This window comes from Parasteatoda tepidariorum, chromosome 12 (assembly GCF_982258835.1).
Source record: "Parasteatoda tepidariorum strain Cologne lab strain chromosome 12, Ptep-v5.0, whole genome shotgun sequence".
In the NCBI taxonomy this organism is placed as follows: Eukaryota; Metazoa; Arthropoda; class Arachnida; order Araneae; family Theridiidae; genus Parasteatoda; species Parasteatoda tepidariorum.
The window spans coordinates 42,001,600-42,022,296 of record NC_141766.1 but is presented as its reverse complement, the minus strand read 5'-3'; the positions used below and the strand labels follow the sequence as shown (position 1 = coordinate 42,022,296).

Below are 20,697 nucleotides of genomic sequence, written 5' to 3'. Positions count from 1 at the left end.
TAACTAGCTCAATATTTTAATTCTTCATTTGCAGATAAGAGTAAAGTATCAGCATAAGGGAACGCCTTGTATTCTTTTTGCAAGTTGAACAGTCACAGAAGTTGAAATTTTTTTTTTGTAGAATTGGAGTTGAATTAGATTTGTAGCAGAAATTTGCAGTTGAAACTGGAGTTGAGACAGTGGTGAGGTTTGACGTTGATGCGATTGGTTGATGGTTGATGGGTTTTATCAGGTTGATGAAATTAATTAGTAATTTTGATGGTTAAGATATGAGGCGTCGGAAGTGAAACGTGCTGCTATTGGTCTGTATTTTTAGTCTTTTCTGAAGTTTTCAAAGTTAAATATTTCATTTAAGTTTGCTGTACTGCATCTCGTAGCAGTACAGTTCATCTGCAAAGAGGTTAAAATGTCAGTTCCATGGTTTGAACATTGGATATGACATTTTAGATATTAACCTATGTCTTTTTCTTTCAAAAATCGGATTCAAGATAAAATCCGCTCCTCAAATGAGCACATTAAAATGCTTCGAAAATAAAAAGAGCCATTCACTGTCGACATGTTTGCTTGACCCCATGTAATAGTAAAACTATTACATGGGGTCAAACATACTGTCTGTTCTAAAATCGAAGAAAAAGTTTTTTACTCCACCCTACTACAGACGACAATTGATTAAAATATGAAAACAGGATAGAAAGAGAACTGTGACCTGTACCCTGTAAATGTAGTTAGTTAAATGACAAAGTGATTGAATGGAAAAAAAATTTAGAAAAACTTATTAGAGATCACTAAGAAAATGTGAAAATATTTCCCTTTTTCAAAAAAAGGAGTTACCTTTAAATCATAGCCTGTTGCATAAAAGATCACATATTGAATAATATGAAAATAAACACTTCCAAATGACTGCTACTTTTCTTGAAAAAAAAAAACCTGTTTCAAGTAGTCATTCATAATATATGGAAAGAGGTGCACGATTTTCCATTTAAACAGAAAATGAAATGGATTAGTACAGAGGTAATAGGGCATTTATATGTAAAAGAATAAAATTGAACTGGAAACAAGTTTAAATTAATCTTTTCAGGTCACAAGTATCAGTCACTAGACTTTCACTAGTAAAATCTTCAAACAAAAATTAAATTTAAAAGCCGGAACTACTTGAAATCAAACACCTACGGACTCATTTTATTATTTTTTTTCGATTAACAAATATCAAGTCTTTAAAATAATTTCAAAAACTGACAGATATATTAAGCAAGTGAGTTAGGATTTTATTAATTTGATTTTTTGTATTTTTTAAATTTAATTAATCTACAGTAGGTGGAGGGGATGGATGATCCTTCTTATTACAAAAATTTGAACAGTTTTTCGGACTTTCATTACGTAAAATTTTATGAAAATATGCTTATTTTAGCAAAAAAAAGTACTATTTTCTGGGGAAACATAAAATGTTTTCACCAAGTTCAGATTTCCCAAAATAGGGAATGGATAGAAAAAATTTTGAAAAATTGACTTTTATAGCTTAAACCACAATATTAGTTGAAAGTTTTGTTGTTCTAATAATATTTTAATGAGTCAAATTTCGCTTCATATCCTGAAAGTGATTCTTTAAAATTATAATAATTTTTTCATAAACATTTATAGGTTCTCAACTCAAAGCCAATTTGCTATTAAATGAAGAAATTAGATGAAGTAAATAATTTTTATTAATTAATTTGTTAAAAATGAAATAATTTTTAAATTGTAAGGTATAAATGTTTTTTGGCATTCTGGGTAAGATATTCAGAATTTGCGAAACTGAATTTGCGAAAGCAAACTGAATTTGCGAAAGCAAAAAATATCAAAATTTTTATGTGGAATGAATATATGAAAATAGAACTTTATCACATTTCACTATTTATTTGTAACACTTATTAAAAATCTGTTTTTCAATAGAGCCTTCACTTCTTGTTGGCATGAGCGCAGTAGTTTTATCTTTTAATCGAAGAAAATCTCTAAATATTGTATTTATGTGTTGTTTTATACAAAGGTTGCAAACTTAAGTGTATAAGACCATAAGCACAGCACACAAAACTAAAAAAAACTTATATATATATATATATATATATATATATATATATGTAAGTTTTTTTTAGTTTTGTGTGCTGTGCTTATGGTCTTATACACTTAAGTTTGCAACCTTTGCTTAATACATTTGGATGTGGGTAGAATTTATCATATTGTTAAGAGCAATATACTTAAGAATCTCGAAATTATGATATCCACTATCTATTTTCAACAATAAAATTGTTTCAGTGGGAATGGTTGGATTGCCATTTTTAATTTGATAACTAGTACTATTGTGTAGAAAACTGACATTAAAAACAGAAATATGAAGGTGAAGTGCGTGAAAAGACATGTTAAAAAGACTATAACACTGGCAGAAGATCATTACTAGAAGAAGGTAGATCATTACTAGAACTAGATTCAAACATACTCATTCTTAAGTTTAACCATAACCTACTTCAACATGAAAAAATCAAGTTAATGAAAAAATACAATATCATACATCGATAATTCAAGTAAATTATCTTATTCAAACTATTAAACTACCACCTTTCAAGTTTCAATTTACTTATTAAAAGTAATGAAATTTCGGTGTTTGTACTATTCCTTTCTCTAAGAAACATAGTAATAAACGATTTTGTAGAGACTTGCTATCTCGAAAATCGCGAACGAATATGAATACAGATGAATGAACTACCATCCGGAAGTGAGAAAAATTGGTGGTAAAACTGTTTCTTTTTTGTTTATTTTTTAGAGGAGAAAGTAAACGCGATGATTACAATTGACCGTGCGTAAATTTTTTTTTGTTGCATTTAATCAAGTACTTGGTCTTCCGTGATTCTGGTAATTGGGTATATATATATGCGTGTGCGTCTGTATAAAGGCAAAAAGAGTAAAATAAATGAAATGTTAACGAAGGAAATTTAAAAAAAAAAATTTGTTTCAATTTTTTAGGTACTCCTCACACTATTTTATTGATATATTTGGCTTTGGCTATTTTTGTACAATAGAAGAAAGCACTCTTTTTTGCGGATATAATCGTGTGAGCTGATGGTGAAATTATATTTTCCTTATTTAGTTTTCTTCCTTTTTGATTTAATTTTTTTAAGTTATAAGACATTTTGTAAAAATATTTTATTTTAATAATATTTTTCTTCTTCTCTTTTATAAAAAATTTATCTTCCTTCCCCATGTTTTCTCTGTTTTTTTAACTTTATATTGATGTATGACCTGCTCTTCTGAAAATAGCACATAAGGTAAAAAACATATGACTTAAGCTTATTGCATCATAAACTCATTAATACCTTCTTTCTAACATTTCTTATACTACAGAGAAGTGGTGATACAATATTACTCTTACTCCTATTGTAATCCTCTCGGAAACAAGCAGGAAAAGAAATTATTTTAAAAACTGCTTCTTAACTAACTCGTAATTGATATTGAATTTGCAATGACGTACAGTAATAATTTCTTTCCAAATTCAAAAAATAATAAGCGTGGCTCCAGTTTTTTTTCCTCCGAAAATTGAACTCAAATTCAATTCAATTCAAATTGAATTGAATTGAAAACTGAACCATCGGTGGATGGCACTGGACTTTCCATTTAGGCCGTGTCAGCCACCGGTGCCTGACACTGAAATTACATTTAGGCTGCGTCTGCCACCGCTTGCTGACACTGACCTTTCACATAGGCCGAGAAAAACAGCTGGTTGACAGCGTATAACATGATATAGAACTATAAAATTTACACTCTTTTATGGAATTGCAGAAAATTTACTTAATTATTGTGATTCTTGGTTTAATAAATTCAATTTAGTAGATTTTTATCCACCACTATTTCTACATAATTCGTAGGCTTATATAATTCACCACTTTCGTCAGATGTGTCATGATAAACCTTCTAAAAAAATAGCAAAATCCGTCTAATATTTGCAAATTTAGTTTGTAGTTATTTACCGCGGCGAGATGGGCAAGCCATGTAAAATTAGCGTGGCGTTCAATGTGTTAAATATAATTTGCTCTTCAGATTCTTTGTGACCTAAGAACCAGAAAAAGCTGTTGTAAAACTCCTTCGAAACGGAATTTTTTTTTGAGAGAAGTGAGGACTAAAATGTATTAAAAATCCCCTGGCCCTGGCTACCGAAATATATTAAAAATTATAATATCTGTAATTGCAATATCCATATCAGGATAAAATTCTAATATCCATTAACTCCATTTTGACTTAAAAATTGCTGTTGCTCCACCTATTCTTAGAAAAACAGGCTTCTAAGAGAAAATAAACTGTACAGCCACCATTTTGCTTCGCATTGTTTTAAAAGAATAAATTTTTTTTCCTCTCTGTCGTTATATAATAAAAAACTTGCTTTCGAATTTTGATTTATTGATAACTTCGCGCACAAAAAATTCCAGAATTATATTTACTTTTAGCCGATAAGGGTTTGACTTTATTCATACAGCGAAATCATTCGATATCTGCAAACTTTTTTTCATCTTATTTAGAGAAAAAAAACTGCAGCAAAAAGAATCAAAGTTGACATCTATGCCATGCTTAGAATTTTTAAAAATAGATTAAAACTTTTTTTTTCAACGCAAACGAGCTTTTTCGTTTGTAATTCCTTGAAACCAGGTTTCTTTGATCATGGATTAAAATAGAAAAAAAAGAAACCGTCACTTACAGTACCACAATAAAAAATGGTTTTCACATCCAAAAACTTTGGTAACATTTTAAAAATAACTTAAAAGTGAAAAGTGTTGTAAATAATTTATATAGCCTGTATAAAACAGTTATTAAGGTACGAAGTATATAGTCAAAAATATAAACATTAAGCAAATTGATTAAAAAAGTATTGAAAGTATGCTGTCAGAAATATTTTTCATTAAGATCAACTCAAAACCAGAATACTTTGGTTAAAAAATTTATGAAACATACTTTCTTGCTCAAGCGGTAACTTTTTTATACATTTTTATTCCAAGTTTCATTTGATTTCAGAAACTTGCTCAGTCTCGTATAAAATCAATTTGAATCTAAATGAAATTAAATGTCATGGGATTGCATGGAGCTTTATTCGTTCTAATGCTAGCCGTTGACTGACTTGAAGTTACAAAAAAAAAAAAATGAAAGAGTTTTTGATCTTGTATTGCCACACCAATTTAATTAAAATATTCCTTTCATTTTTGTAGTTATTTATTTAATTTAAACAATTTATTTTTCAACTGTCTATGTTATGCGATAACTAATTCAATTTCAAATGTTTGTTAAAAAATGATCTGCACTCATTGCTACGTTTTATTAATACATTTTCTAATAAATGTGTTTTTGACTTGAGAGTTGCAATTGAATAAATAAAATTTTTAAGAATTGCTTACACTATAATTAATGCGAATTTTTATTAATTACCTTTTCAATAAAAGTTAAACAAGAATAAACTTAATTAGTTAATCAATCGCTAGTGCGGTACGTATGCGCATATTACTGTAGTATAAAAATAGAAAAATATTTATTGACTATTAACACGTTCACGCCGGGTGTTGCGTCTGAAAGCGGGACGGAAAAGAGAAAATGCTGGTAGAAGAACTATTTCAATATTAGATAAAATTCGGGAGAAGTTAATCTATTCTCAACAATAACAATTCACTGTAAGGAAATTTATCACGGGGAAGAAGCAATTTAATATAAAACCTAGTACAGAGATGCCAACTTGCTCCGGACAGTAAATATATATTATAAAGTGGTAGTTTGTCAATTGTGATTCTTGGTTTAATAAATTCAATTTAGTAGATTGTTATCCACCACTATTTCTATACAATTCGTAGACTTATATAATTCACCACTTTAGAAAATTTATGTCATGCTTTACCTTTCCAAAAGCAAGCAAAAACCGTCACATATTTGCAAAAGTTACTTTGTAGTTATTTACCGTTTATTTAATTATTTTGGCTTGTCCGGAGCAGTTGGCATCTCTGCTAGTAGCGAAAATAAGCATCAGATGATGGTTTCGAATGATGGTCGTACACGGGGAAATGGCGGGATCGGTATTGATATCAGGGGAAAAATTTCTTCACCCGCGATTTTCACGTGACCCGTAGTGGGGGACGAAACAGATACCCCGCTCAAATCGCGGGAGCCGTACGCGGAGGGTTAAGAGAAACAATAATTTCCGGATATAATCGTGTGGGCTGATGAAAGGATTCCACTATCTATTTTCATCAATAAAATTGTTTCAGTGTGAATGGTTAGATTGCCATTATGCGATAACTAATTCAATTTCAAATATTTGTTAAAAAATGATCTGCATGCATTACTGCGTTTTATTAATACATTTTCTAATAAATGTGTTTTTGACTTGAGAGTTGCAATTGAATAAATAAAATTTATAAAAATTGCTTACACTGTAATTAATGCGAATTTTTATTAATTACCTTTTCAATAAAAGTTAAACAAGAATAAACTTAATTAGTTAATCAATCGCTATTGCGGTACGTATGCGCATATTACTGTAGTATAAAAATAGAAAAATATTTATTGACTATTAACACGTTCACGCCGGGTGTTGCGCCTGAAAGCGGGACGGAAAAGAGAAATGCTGGTAGAAGAACTATTTCAATATTAGATAATATTCGGGAGGAGTTAATCTATTCTCAACAATAACAATTCACTGTAAGGAAATTTATCATGGCGAAGAAGCAATTCAATATAAAAATTGCATCCGTTAAGAACAATTGGTAGTTATGGATTTTTATTATTCCCGGAAAAAAACTAAAAAATTAAATTTATTTGTTACCAGTTTTTACTCCGGTGCGCCGCCCGATGAGACAATCTAACGTGACCCACCGGTGGGTCACCCCGGCGTGAAAGTGTTAAAACTTGAAATTTGAATAAAATACAATAAGAATATTACTTGGAGGTATGTTTCTTCTTTATTATATATTTTAATATTAAAAGTGTTGTTGAGCAGCCTACCTAATTTTTTGGGGTTTACGACTACTAATGTTCAACTCCGTAGCCTGTGATTTTGAACCCAATCCAGAATTGAAGGGAACTCCTGGATCAAGTAGAGGGAGTAATTTGCCTTCGTTGAGGACTTTTGGCAGGAACTTACTCGCATTTGCGTTATATAGACAGGAAAACCACGAAAATCTCCCAAGGTTAGCCTTACGGCTAGGTGACTCTAACCCATGATCCGTCTACTTCTGAGGATATTTTATATTAGCAGTGTGGTCGGTGCGAGCCAGATGCGGAGTGCGTATCGACCAGTAATCCCTGGGATTCAAACTCGGTTGAACTCATTGGAAAGCGAACGCTCTATCCCCTGAGCCATTATGGCTCCCTCTTTATTAACAATAAAACTGCTGAGTATTTTTTATTGTGGGGCGGATTAAGGCCTCGTGGTTCGAAAATAATTACGAACGTAAGCCTTAAATTGGACGCCGAGCGTTTATTTGCTTAAACAATTACCAGGGTAATTACTATATTTGCAAATAGCAATATTTGCAATTAGCAAATATTTGCACTTTGCTGTACGAGGCAAAATCCTAGATATTCTTGAATTTAATACAAGAATCCGAACCATTTGATTCAAAAGCTCTCTCTCTCTTTCGTTTTTGAAGCATCTGAAGCAGGGCTGAAGGTAAGACGGAAAAGAAGAATAATTGGAAGAAAACACTTTTAATATATAACAGATTTTTGTGAGGAAAAAAAAGAAGCTAAACTCTAATTTTAAACTGTACATCATAATGTAATTGGGCTGAAAGTCCACATATATCAAGGCGGAAAAAAGTAAAAACTGGTAACAAATAAATTTCATTTTTAGCCATTTTTTCTTGAATAATCAAATATTCCTAGCTACCAGTTTTTTTTAACGGATACAATTTATATGTTAAATTGCTTCTTCCCCCGGAAAAAATTAACAGTACTGAATTGTTTTAAGTTAAAAATAGATTTACTCTATTATTGAAATAGTTCTACTGTAGGTGTTTTCTCTTTTGAGTCTCGCTTTTAGGCCTGTTGTCTACCTTATCCCAGGGTTAAAAAAACACGATTATGTAAATGCAGGTTTGATGCAAGCGACTAAAATGTAAGAAGTGGTAGAAACTCAATTATCTTTTTTATTTATCTGATCCAGTTAATTATACAATCGTGACTACCTCTGTGATTGACGATTGCATAACTGCTCTATGGGCCTTACAGCTGCAATTTATTCGATTTCTCATGAAAAAATTATTTTTTACTACTTGGTTTATAAAGTAAACTATTTTAATTCTTTTAAGGATTGTAAATCACCTGAAAATTTTTAAAAACAAACTGATAGTAAAAGTCTGATCAATGACTGATGAGTTTCAATCAATGAAATGACTGAGTTTCTGTCTGTTTTGAATTTTGAAGATGTAAAATACTAGGGATTGCCAAAGTTTATTAAATGTTATAATGACATATTTATGCACAGCTTGCAAAAAAAAAAAAAAAGAAATGAAACGGACCACCTTGAATAATTTTTGATCTAATGATCGGATTTTCACATTTTAGGACTTAATCTCAATGGCTCTAGGGGTTGACTTCAAACATGCTAATTAAAAAGTGCAGATGATATTTTGAGTTACGAAATCAAACAAAAACACCTACTTTCTCTAATAAGCATACCTTTTTATTTGACGGATACGGATTTCTGACAACCAAATAATAGGGTATAACCGCAATCTGGAAAATATGGTCCCAATAGTTTGGTCAGGAGAGCGATCCAAGGTTAGAACCCCTTAATGTTATTTTTACTTTTTGCGTATTTTCCTATATTGGAGAACGCTATATATATTTTTTCCACGCAATTATAAAAGTCGTTTATCCAAAGATAATTCCACGCAAAAAAAACTTTTAATAAATATTTATTATTTTTCTTATTATTTTATCATTATTTAAGGAATATAATTTTGCATGGCAAAATACAAAATTTTAGTGAAATCAGTCTAATAGTTTCTGAGAAATTAAATTTTAAATATCTGACTTTTTTGAAATTCCTTTTTCAGGAGCTTTACAACCGATATTGCTCAAATTTCGTATTTTGTAAGTATAATTATAGTCTTTGCAATGATGCAAAAGAATTTTATACCTAACAATTAAAATTTTTTGGACTATTATTAAATGAAATAATAAAAAATAATAAATAATTTCTAAGAGTTATTTTTTTTATGGCATTTTCTTTGGATAAACGAATTTATATTTGTATGCAAAAATTTTTCAATTCGTTTAAAAAGTTCCCGAAATATAGCGAAATACGCAAAAAGTAAAATCAACATTAAAGGGTACGAACTTACATTAAGGGGTGCACTTATTAATTAGCATATTTTAGGTCACTCCTTCAAGTCATTAAGATTGAGTCCTAAAACGTGAAGATCCAATCATTAAATCAAAAGCCTGAATGCTTGTCGCACTGTATATTATTATATATTATTAAGCTATTGTTTATTATTATATACTATTAAGCTCTTGTTTATTATTATATACTATTAAGCTCTTGTTTATTATTATATATTATTGAGCTCTGGATTATTATTATGTATTGTTACGTCTATATTATTAAGTTCTTGCTGCTGTTTTTTTTTCCTTTTTAAAAAGTAACTTGAAATCTAAGATTGTAAAGCTTTTAGTAGTCTAAACTAAAAGCTTTTATTTTTACCACTATTTATTTTTTACAAGTAAAGAGCAATTTTATATGGATGTTGTAATGTCATGGTTATTTTATTCTTCTTTAAAACAACTTAGAAGTGTGAAAAAGATTTACTTGTAGTTTTTTATTTCTTTAATGCGTAACATACAACCCTGGTTCTTATTCACTTCGAAGAAATACTGTTAAACAAGTTTCTCTTAACTATTACGCAACAGAAGAAAATGACTTAAAAAAAGTAGAAAATTAGAGTATATGAAAAGTAATATCCGCTTCCTTATAAATCGCTGGATTAAAGACGAACTAAGAACTTATCGATCTCTAATGTAGCACTTTTCAGTAACAGTTTTCACATTAATATCCGGCAAATACTAAGGAGAAAAAAAATCTTTAGTCGATTGTCTGCCTGAGCCTGAACTTCAGAATGTCTTTCTCCCTAACAAAAACAACGAAACAAAACATTAACCATTATCTCGTACATCGACATTTCTTTTGTAAACAGAAAACAAGCGCCATTTCTTTTGTAAACAGAAAAAAAAATTAATATAAAGTTTTTTTCAAAAAAAAATATATAAACTGAATTTTTTTCGTAAGTATAGTATCCCAAAGTATTCGTTACCTATTATTCGTAAGTAAGTTATCCCTTGTTGTACCTGTCCCTCGCTAAAAATTAAGACTAAATTTTGATCTTTAAAGTGGTAATAAATAATTAAAATAATTTTAATTAATATTAATTAGCAATCAATAATGCAAATTTTTGTTTTCATACGTACTAACTAACTAACTAACTAACTAACTAACTAACTAATCAATCAACTTTTTTCAGAGTACCTATCCATGTTTGGATATCTGCTCTTTCATCTAAATTGGATAATATGTGGTGGAAGGGAAGGGAGGTGCTGCGTTAACATTAAGTTAAATCTCAGAATGAACAATAATTGATAAAATCAAGTCTGAGTCATACATAAAAATAAGTCGCAAGTTGATTCATACGTACAGAGATGCCAACTTGCTTCGCACAGCAAATATATATTTTAAAGTGGTAGTTCATCAGTCGTGATTCTTGTTTTAATAAATTCAATTTAGTAGATTTTTATTCACCGCTTTTTTTAAATAATTTGCAGGCTTAGATAATTCACCACTTTTTATTTCTAATGTTTTGCTATACCTTTTAAAAAGCAAGCAAAAATAGTAAAATATTTTCAAAATTTACTTTGCAGTTATTTACCGTTTTTTTTTAATTATTTGGACGTGTCCGGAGCAGTTGGCACGTCTGTATGTATGCATAGTCATTAATTTCATGTTTTTTTCAAAAAAAGTGTTTTCCTAGTGGTAGGAAATAGCCCATTAAATCAGAAATTAAGTGTTTTGTTCAAATTTGGCCAACACTTAAAAACACTTTAACAGTTATAGAATGCTTACTATATATATGTTTAAATATAAATGTAATGGTAGTCATAATCATTTTAAACATTATATATTTGATGAAGAATAAAATTTAATTCTATAAATTTTGCCACCACATTTAATATTAAAAAAATCTTCCGGGAAAACAGAAAGGATTGGCAGGTATGCATATGATTTCCAATAATTTTAACCACCACATTATGAAAATTTATATGACTTGTGCATGGAGTATTTAAAGTTTTGAGTGCTGATAAAATAAATTATTTTTTGCTAATTGATAGCAACATATATTTGCATGCTTGTGTGCTTAATTAAAGCTTATGAAGCTTTGTCAAGTAGAAGAATAGATAGCACAATACTGAGAAGGACAGCGCAAAGATATATAAAGGACAGCAGCGCATACCTGCCAACTTTTACGCATTTGGCGTAAAATTTTGTTTTTATATTTAAAGTGGTATTAAATATATGCTATTTTTTCTTTTATAAAATTAATTTTAAAATGATTTTAACCACCACTATTCTTAAAAAAATTAAGCATATATATTAATATGTATTACTATCATGGTTGTCAGCTAAAGCTTTTTCAGATACAGCGTATTTTTTTGCTTACAATTGAAATTTTAATTCCCTTTTGCTACCACTATGAAAAATTATAATGGAAGGGATTAAAAGTTGGCAGGTATGGCAGCGGGATTCAAACCCGCTACCTCCACGCTTCGCTTGGCGGGCGATACCGCTCGGCCGGGGGGGGGGGGGCATCACCTCCTACATCAGAAAACCTCCATACGGTTTCTTGTAAGTAGTCTGCGCAGACTATTTGAAAAGTGAATAATTTGAACGCATGAAACCAAATTCTATTTTAAAACTGTCTGATAGGAATTTATCATATATATTCGAGAAATGAATCTGTAGTGGTTGACAAGTAAATAAGAAAAATTAATCCGATTCATAAATTAAACAAATTTTGGGACATATATTTGCTACCACTTTCTTATTTTTACTAGATTTTCTATTAAAGGGCTATTTCGTAAACTGGTTTACATTCATAGTGGTCTGATTGAACTAACTTAAAAACCGTGTGGAGACTTTCAGTTGTAGGAGGCGTTGGGTGTCCCCGTTTTAAAATTAAACAAATTTGGTTGTTATTTCGATTCCGTTATATACATTATGGAGTAGCAAGAATTATTGGGTTACATCTGAAAAAATATAATTTTTTTAACAATTCAAGTGACTCTACCATAAAGAAATAATCATTTTACTTTACAAAACAATTAATGATTCACAATTATTATAATAGTCACTCTTTACTCGGTTTGCAATATAAAACATTTTCTGTTAATGGGCTAGATGCAATAATTTATCTGATTCCTGTTCTCATCATTCCCATTATCAGTAATTCCGTGCATAAAGTAAACTTTTCCAATTTACATTTATCCTCATTTACTTCGAAGAATTACACTTAACAATTACATCACAGAAAAAAAAAGCAAAATCCGCTTCCTTGTATCCTTGTAATCACTGGATTAGAGATAAACTAAGCACATCTTATCAATCTCTAATGAAGTAAAAGCACTTTTCTCTTTAACAGCTTTCTACTCATAATAATATCCGGCAGATTCTAAGTCCGAAAAAAAAAATCATCAAGAGATGGCCTGCCTGGGGCCTAAAAACCAAAAAGAGTGCAGTAGGTCAGGCCCAGAGAAAGTATCTAAGAGGCGGAAACGACAAACCAGATTGCGTGAATCGAGAAATAATTTCTTTTACTTTTTTTCCTTCACAAAATATTGTATTAGAAGAAGAGAGTGTTAAAAGGGCGAGTTTTAACCTTCGTGCGGCATGATGTCCCTGTTAAGATGGCATTGAGTTCCTTGGTCACCGTCGCGTAACACTTAGTTATGGTTTTCTCAGCTAAAGATTGATAAGAACGTGGTCACCTCTTCGATGATGGAGGAACGGAAGATGTTGTTGGGAGTGATATTGCTCGCGGGTTGGATGTTTTGGTCCGATGCCCTCGCCGGTGAGTATGGCGAGTATTATGCCGGCTATGAGGACTTTGATCTTGTTCATGATATTGGCGGTATTGGTCCATGCCAAGAAGGACTTTGGCATCATACAAAACGTGAGTAGTTTTTTTTTTACTGTACGAAATTAAAATGCTGCATGTTTAGTTTATTTTACACATTTGAGTGATAAGTATTTTGCTTAAACTGTTATACATCAAGCGAATTTAAAATTTTTGATAAGAGAAAAAATTAAAATAAAATGTAAAATGTCATATTTTTTATTCGTTTAAAGTGATTTTCTATACGATTTAATTTATGATATTAATGATATTTTTATATTCATTAAAATTTTATGAGAAAAAAAAATTAAAAATAAAATAAATGAAACGATAAATTAACTCTCATTATTAATATAACTATTAATTAATATAACTATTATATTGATTAATATAACTATTAATTAATATAACTATTATATTGATTAATATAACTATTAATTAATATAACTATTATATTGATTAATATAACTATTAATTAATATAACATTATTAATATAACTCTCATTATAAATTAACACTCAATATTCGCAAGAAAAATCTCTTTTCTTATATTCCGTAAAAATGTAATTTTTAAAAAAAAAAAAAATGGCTGCAATTCGAAATTTTAATAATTGCGTTCCAAGAACGTGTCTCAATTAACATTTTAATATGCACATATTCCATTTGATGTCTTAGCGAAATATTTTTTCAGCGATATTAAACAAAAGCGAACATTTTAAAAAAACAATATAAATTTCATGAAATTTTATATTAAAGAAAGTAAGAATTTATTTATCTGTTTAAAATATGATGTTAGATAAAACAGTAAATTCTTTAAATCTTATTTATTAAAATATTACCAGAGCTGCAAATTCTTAGGTTTTTAAGGAATAATATCTGTAAGGATGGATAAAATCATGCTTTAGTATTCGATTTAAATTTAATAAATGTGATAAAATGTATTTAAATGCCACAAGATGTTAATAATTCGAACTCTAATGTAAGATACCTGGAAAACCATGCATTGATACTTTAAAGTGCTGGTGAAATTAAAGATTTGCGCATATTTTATATTTAATAACCGTCCGTCGTTGAATAGCTGACCCAATTTTGAATTTACAACTACTAATGTTCCCCTCCGTAGCCTTGTAATTTTGAACCTAATTCAGAAGACAGGGGAACTACTGGATCAAGTATTGGGAGAAAATTATTTTCGTGGAAGACTTTTTGAGGGAACTAACCCACATTTGCGTTAAATGGAGAGGAAAACCAAGAAAAACTCCCATGGTTAGTGTGATGGCAAAGGAATTCTAACCCACTGTATGTCTACTACTGAGGATATTGTACGTCGCGAAATTCGTATTGATCAGCCATAGCTGGGATTCAAAGCCAGTTCACTTTATTGGAAAGCGAACACTCTATCTCCTGAGCCACCACGGTTTGGTTATTGACTGTAGGTAGTGTTTTGGAGCTTTTTTGCCAAGTGGGCTCACGGGTTCACCAAGCACTCAGTAGTGTGCAATAAGCATTAACCTGATCCAAGTTGCGGGTTCGAATCCCGCCTGGATGTATCTCTAAGATGTTCCTGTGATAGTGCTATGTATAGAAGATCACCAACCCTGGATCGCAGATCACCAAATTCAAGCATGACTGACAGTAGTGTGCGGGTGGGTGGCCACTTGGATCAGTCTGCGTAGGGTTCAAGGATCTATGGTATTGGTCCTTGTTAAACTGTTCCACAGTGAAGTGCTTTACTTCGTCGACATGCTACCGAAGCGGAGGTGCCATCCCCTCTGCAGAGGATCAAAATTGTGATTACAAGTCTTCGGTTTATGCTTAGGGATTTTTCCCAGACGATCGACAATAGCCAATGCCTCCTACAACTGAAAGCCTCCACACGGTTTTTTACGGGTAGTCCGATCAGACCACTATGAAGGTAAACCAGTTTACGAAAGAGCCCTTTAATAGAAAATATAGTAAAAATAAGAAAGTGGTAGCAAATATTTGTCTAAAAATTTTTTAATTTATGAATATGATTGGTTTGTCTAATTTATTTGTCTACCACTACAGATTCAATTCTCAAATATATATGATAAATTTCTCTCAGTCACTTTTTAAAGAGAATTTGGGTTCATGGGTGCAACCAGTTTACTTTTTAATTAGTCTGCGCAGACTATTTGTAAAAAACCGTGTGGAGGCTTTCTGTTGTAGGAGGGGATGCAATAGCCTATTGTGCAGCTGTAGTGAGACGTAAGTGAGTTACAACTACTGCTATAAACATGATTTAGAATAGCTTATTATACATTTACTAGCGATTCACACTGTAACAAACAATAAGGATTTTGTCTAGTAGTTGTATGGTTTTGTTTCGTTTCTATAACGTTTGCTCTATGGACAAGACTGGGTACGACAAGATGACATATGATCGGGTACTATTATGATCTTATAAAACCGATCTGGATAATCGGGATAAAGAAAATAAAAACGAACACTTAAAAAAATGTGTTATCAGAACAAAATGGCCTAAAAGAAAAGTGTGTGAAGAACTAATATTACAAAACAGTTTATCAAAAACGTAAATTTTTGACTGATGCTTCATGGCGATGAAAACGAGAAAAACAAATCAGTTGTTTATTGTTTACATTGTAATTATGTACTTTCTAACTTTAAAAAAATAGAAATAATAAATAACTAAATGAAACGAAGGAAAAAAATATTCCATATTGAAAATGGTTTTGCTGATGAAGAGTGGAAGAAGAGGTTAAGTTATTCGACAGGGTTTCCTTAAGTTTTTTTTTAAGTGCTCTATTAAAATTTCAATTTTAAGTTTGGTAAGCAGGGGACCTAAAATTATAAATTTAAAGAAAAGTTTTAAAAGTTATAAAATTTTTTTCTTCAAATAAGAGTTTTTTCTTTCTTCAAATAAGAGCAATTTCGAGCATAAAAACTAAAAATGTTTCATGTTATCCTAACTGATGATGGGTGACCCACGATGGATAACAAAATGCAATGTATAAATTTCAAAATAATATTTTTCTAAATGAATAATATGATTACATGTGTTATAAACTAACACCTTTAAATAAAATTTAAGAAAAAAGAAACAGTGAAATAGAATTAAATGCATTGTTTAATATTTAATTTTTAATAAAAAATTCTAAATGTTTTTAGCTAAAGCTTAATAAAAATAACACATTCAAGCTTAAACCTCAGCTTAGACATAGCACTTAGGGCTTCACCTTTAGTTTGAAACATCTCTAACATTGCACAAAATTTACAAGCGAAGAATTATATAAAAAACTTTTTTTTTAATGCTTGTTACTGTATAGAAATTTTCTCAAAATCAACGTTCTTCAGGAAATGCATTTAAAATGCAAGAAAATTCTAAAAAGTAAGAAGATTCCGAGAGCAAAAAAATTTATAATTTGAAAATTAAATTTAAAAAGGAATTTTATTTGTCTAAAAATATAATTTATTCAAATAAATAAGGGTTACAATACTCAAGCAGGAACAAAAAAAACATTTTAACTGCTTGAGATTACTTCTGGTTTCGGTATCGTCTCTCAGCTCACAAGAAAACTGCAATTTTATTTCTAAAAATCGGATATCAAAATTGTAAAGAATTTTTGGAAGATAATGAAGTAAAGCTCAAATATGGATAATAATAACGAAAAAAAATCGGTTTTGTAAATCAGATAAAAAAGAAGTTGAAACTTTATTTCTCAAAATCGGAGTTCGAAATTTTAAAGAATTTTGTAAAGCTTATGGATTAAAGTTCAAATATGGGTAGTAATAATAACAAAAAGAAAAAAAAATAATTTTCGACAAAATTACCGATTTTTACCTTGTCGGATACCTTAATTACTTCACTAGAAGAGGGGATAATAACTTCACATGTGAATTTCGTATGTAACTTTCTTAAATTGTCTTATGAAATAAAAATTTTTGCGATCTTTTCACTGAAATTCTGGTATTTCTGAATTTCCCATAACATATGCTCCCGTTCTCACATCAATAGTTGGGAAAGATCAGGAGATTTGACTTTTTCTAGTGACAAATTATTTATTAAAAAGTTTTTTTGACTTTTTCAAGAATGATATATTGTGCAGAACCATCACCTCCTACATCAATAAACCTCCACACTGTCTTTTATAAGTAGTCCGCGCAGACTGTTTTAAAAGTGAACCAGTTGTCCGCATGAACCCAAAACCTTTTATAAAAGTAATTGAGAGAAATTTATCTTATATATTTGAGAATTGAATCTGTAGTGGTTGACAAGTGAATAAGGCAAACCAATAATATTCATAAATAAAATAAATTTTTAGTCATATATTTGCTACCACTTTCTTACTTTAACTATATTCTGTATTAAATGTCTCGTTCGGAAAGTGGATATCCTTCACAGTGGTCTGATCGGACTACCCATAAGTAACCGTGTGGAGGCTTTCAGTTATAGGAGGCGTTGGCAGAACTGAACAATGAATATCCAAATTAAATCTGATAGTTTCTCAGGTCAAAGAGCTTAATTCAAAAAGGCCGTGGAATTTTATCCCTGGTTTTAGCCTACTTTTCCCTACATGATCTTACCTATTTCACGTGAGGGGATTCAAAATGTGAAAAAAGAAAGTTTTGTTCGAAACGCTGCAGATTTTTTTCTCCAAAATGATAGCTTTTATTTACTTTATCTTTTGTCTCAATGCACAGGTTTATATATATAAAAAAACTTGTAGGTTTATATACATATATATACATATATATTCCATTGAATATAGTAATTAAGGCAAAAAAAAAAGAAATTAACATATCGTTTCATAAATTTAAATGTGTTTATCGTCTTCTACCTACCACTTTCTATGTAGCAGAGAAGAGGGGACATACTAGGGGGAATACTAAAGTATTCACTTGAGTGAATTAAAAACTATCACATATTTTTTCATACGAAAGCAGTTTTCTTGCCATAGGAGTGCATTCATACCTGCCAACTTTTAATCCTTTCAAGGATGATTTCCCCCAGTGGTAGTAAAATGAAATTTAAAATGCAATTTTAGGCAATAACATTTGCTGTAATTTGAACAAACTTATGCTGATTATTACAATGGTATTACATATTAATATATATGCCTAGTTTTTTTAAAAATAGTAGTGGATTAAAAATGTTATAAATTAAGTTTATAAATGCAAGAAATATATAGAAAACATATATTTTATTACCACTTTAAATATAGAAATGAAATTTTAGGCCAAATGCGTGAAAGTTGGCAGGTATGTGCATTTACACCAGTTGGAGGGACTGACTTATTCCCTTCTGTACTTGAAAATTACTTTTTCCAGTGGTAAAGGCTCCAAGCAGATTTTTTTTAAAAATAGAAATTTTTTAAAATTTTATTAGAACTTAACGTGTCCATTTGTTTATGGGACATTTTATGCCTTTTTAAACTATTTATAAAAAGTTGCAGACATTTTTTTTTAAAAATCTAATTCATTAAAATTAAAAAAAAATTAATATTACTCCCACTAGGCAGGTAGATTTCTGAAACTGCAGTACTTAGAGGATATGCACGGCAATTGAATTAAAATACTATTCAGGGGCTTAAAATTAGCCCCCGATCTTCTAAAAAAATGACATTTGGAGAGATAAGAGATTAGTAAATTTCTTTTCGTGTCTCCATTTATAAGAGAGTTATTCAAATTCAAAATGTGGTAGTTTAAAAACAATTTTATTCTAGTAACTTATAGTAACTTCAATATTATATGGTAATTCTATTAAGTGCAATATAAATAATGATAGTAATTTTCTAATTCTGTGTAATGTATAGTTTTTTATTCTAGAAACATATAGTAGCTTCAATATTGTGTAATAATTTTATTAGGTGGAATATATATAATGATAACAATTTTCCAGTTCTGTGTAATGTATAGCTTTTTATTCTAGTAACATTGAAGTATTCTAGTAACTTCAATATTATATGGTAATGCCATTAGGTGCCAAAGCTCTCGCTAAGGGAACAACTGTTTATTTATCCCTGATTTTCTTTTATCGATTAATTCAAGGGTTATTAATGTATCCCTACATATAAACTATGATTATCTTACATTAATTTTTATAATAGTGAAAAATACTTATTAAGTATTCAAATTTCATATTAAAAAAAAAACATAATGAGCAGAATTTGTCACATTTTTTTACTTTTTTGAAATAATTATAATTAAATAATTCTAATTAAATAAATATTATTAAGATAATTATATTTATAATTTTTAAAGCTAATTAGTGCGGACGATATTTTAACACTAGGTTTACGGACGTTTCTTATATACCTATCTCTATGGACACACGTCAATTTGACGTATGAAAGAATTGTGATTCTTAATTTAATAAATTCAATTTAGTAGATTTTTATCCACTACCATTTCTGAATAATTAGTAGGCCTACATAATTCACCACTTCATATTTCTAAATTTACTTAGTTGTTATTTACCATTTTTTAAAATTATTTTCGCGTGTCCGGAGCAGTTGTCATCTCTGCACTTAGAAACCAATGTATATGTATACTGTAAGAAAAAAAATGAAGATATGAGATATATATTTATGAAATATTCTAGTATTTTATGTTTCAATACTCGAACTAAGCAACTGAAACCTTCAAAATCTGACACTCTGACATCAATTGACATTCTGCTTTTGTTCTTTCTATTATTGCTTATCGGCAACAGTTGTTTATCACTTGCTTTATTTGAGATAACAAATCGAAGTATTGTCGGTACATTCCTATTTATTATTGATGTGATAATTGCTTGTTTACTTAAACTTTTGTCTAAATTATGATCGCGTCAAATTGACGCATATCCGTAGAAATAGGTATACCACATAGAGAATTTCAATATTTCAACGCTTTTGAGGTAAATAGCATTTAATATATATTTACTTCGATCAATGGTTAAAAGTCATTACAAGAGATAAAAAAAAATTCAAACGAGTTTTATAATTTTCCTTACAAAAGTCGAAATCCGTCAAAATGACGTGTCCCGTAAGCCTAGTGTTAAGTTACAAAAACAAACGCAAAAAAGTACTTTCGATGAATAAACACACCTTTTTTTTAACGGACTTGGCTTTCCGATCCCCAAAATATAGAGGGTGGCCCCAATCTGGAAATATGGTCGACATAGTTTGGTCAGGAGAGCGATCCTAAGTTCGAACCCCTTATTGTTAATTTTATTTCTTTTGTATTTCGCCATATATCGTGATCTTCTTAAGCGAATAGAAAAGTTTTTGCAGTCAGTTATAAAATTCGTTTACACAGAGATAATTCCCCCCCAAAAGGAAATTTTAGTAAATATTTATTATTTTATTAAATAATAGTCGAAATGTTCTGAATTGTAAGGCATACAATTTTTTCCATCATTTTAAAGTATGTATTTTTACATGGCAAAATTCGAAATTTGAGCGGAATTGGTCGAATAGTTCCTGAAAATCAAATTTTAAAGAAGTCGTATATTTATATATTTTGGGGGTCAGAAATCTGAATTGGTTAAAAAAAGGTACATTAATTC

At 29.9% G+C, this 20,697-nt stretch overlaps 1 protein-coding gene across 1 annotated transcript in view; it reads left to right on the top strand.

Annotated features, from left to right (window-relative positions):
* The first annotated feature begins 12,696 nt into the window (after nt 1-12,696).
* The window catches only part of LOC107440367 (pancreatic lipase-related protein 2-like), a 141,609-nt gene continuing 133,608 nt past the window's right edge, over nt 12,697-20,697 (top strand). The window contains exon 1 of the mRNA XM_043048725.3: nt 12,697-13,223. Coding sequence (XP_042904659.1) covers nt 13,046-13,223 — 178 coding nt within the window. The 5' untranslated portion in view covers nt 12,697-13,045. The remainder of the gene's footprint in view (nt 13,224-20,697) is intronic.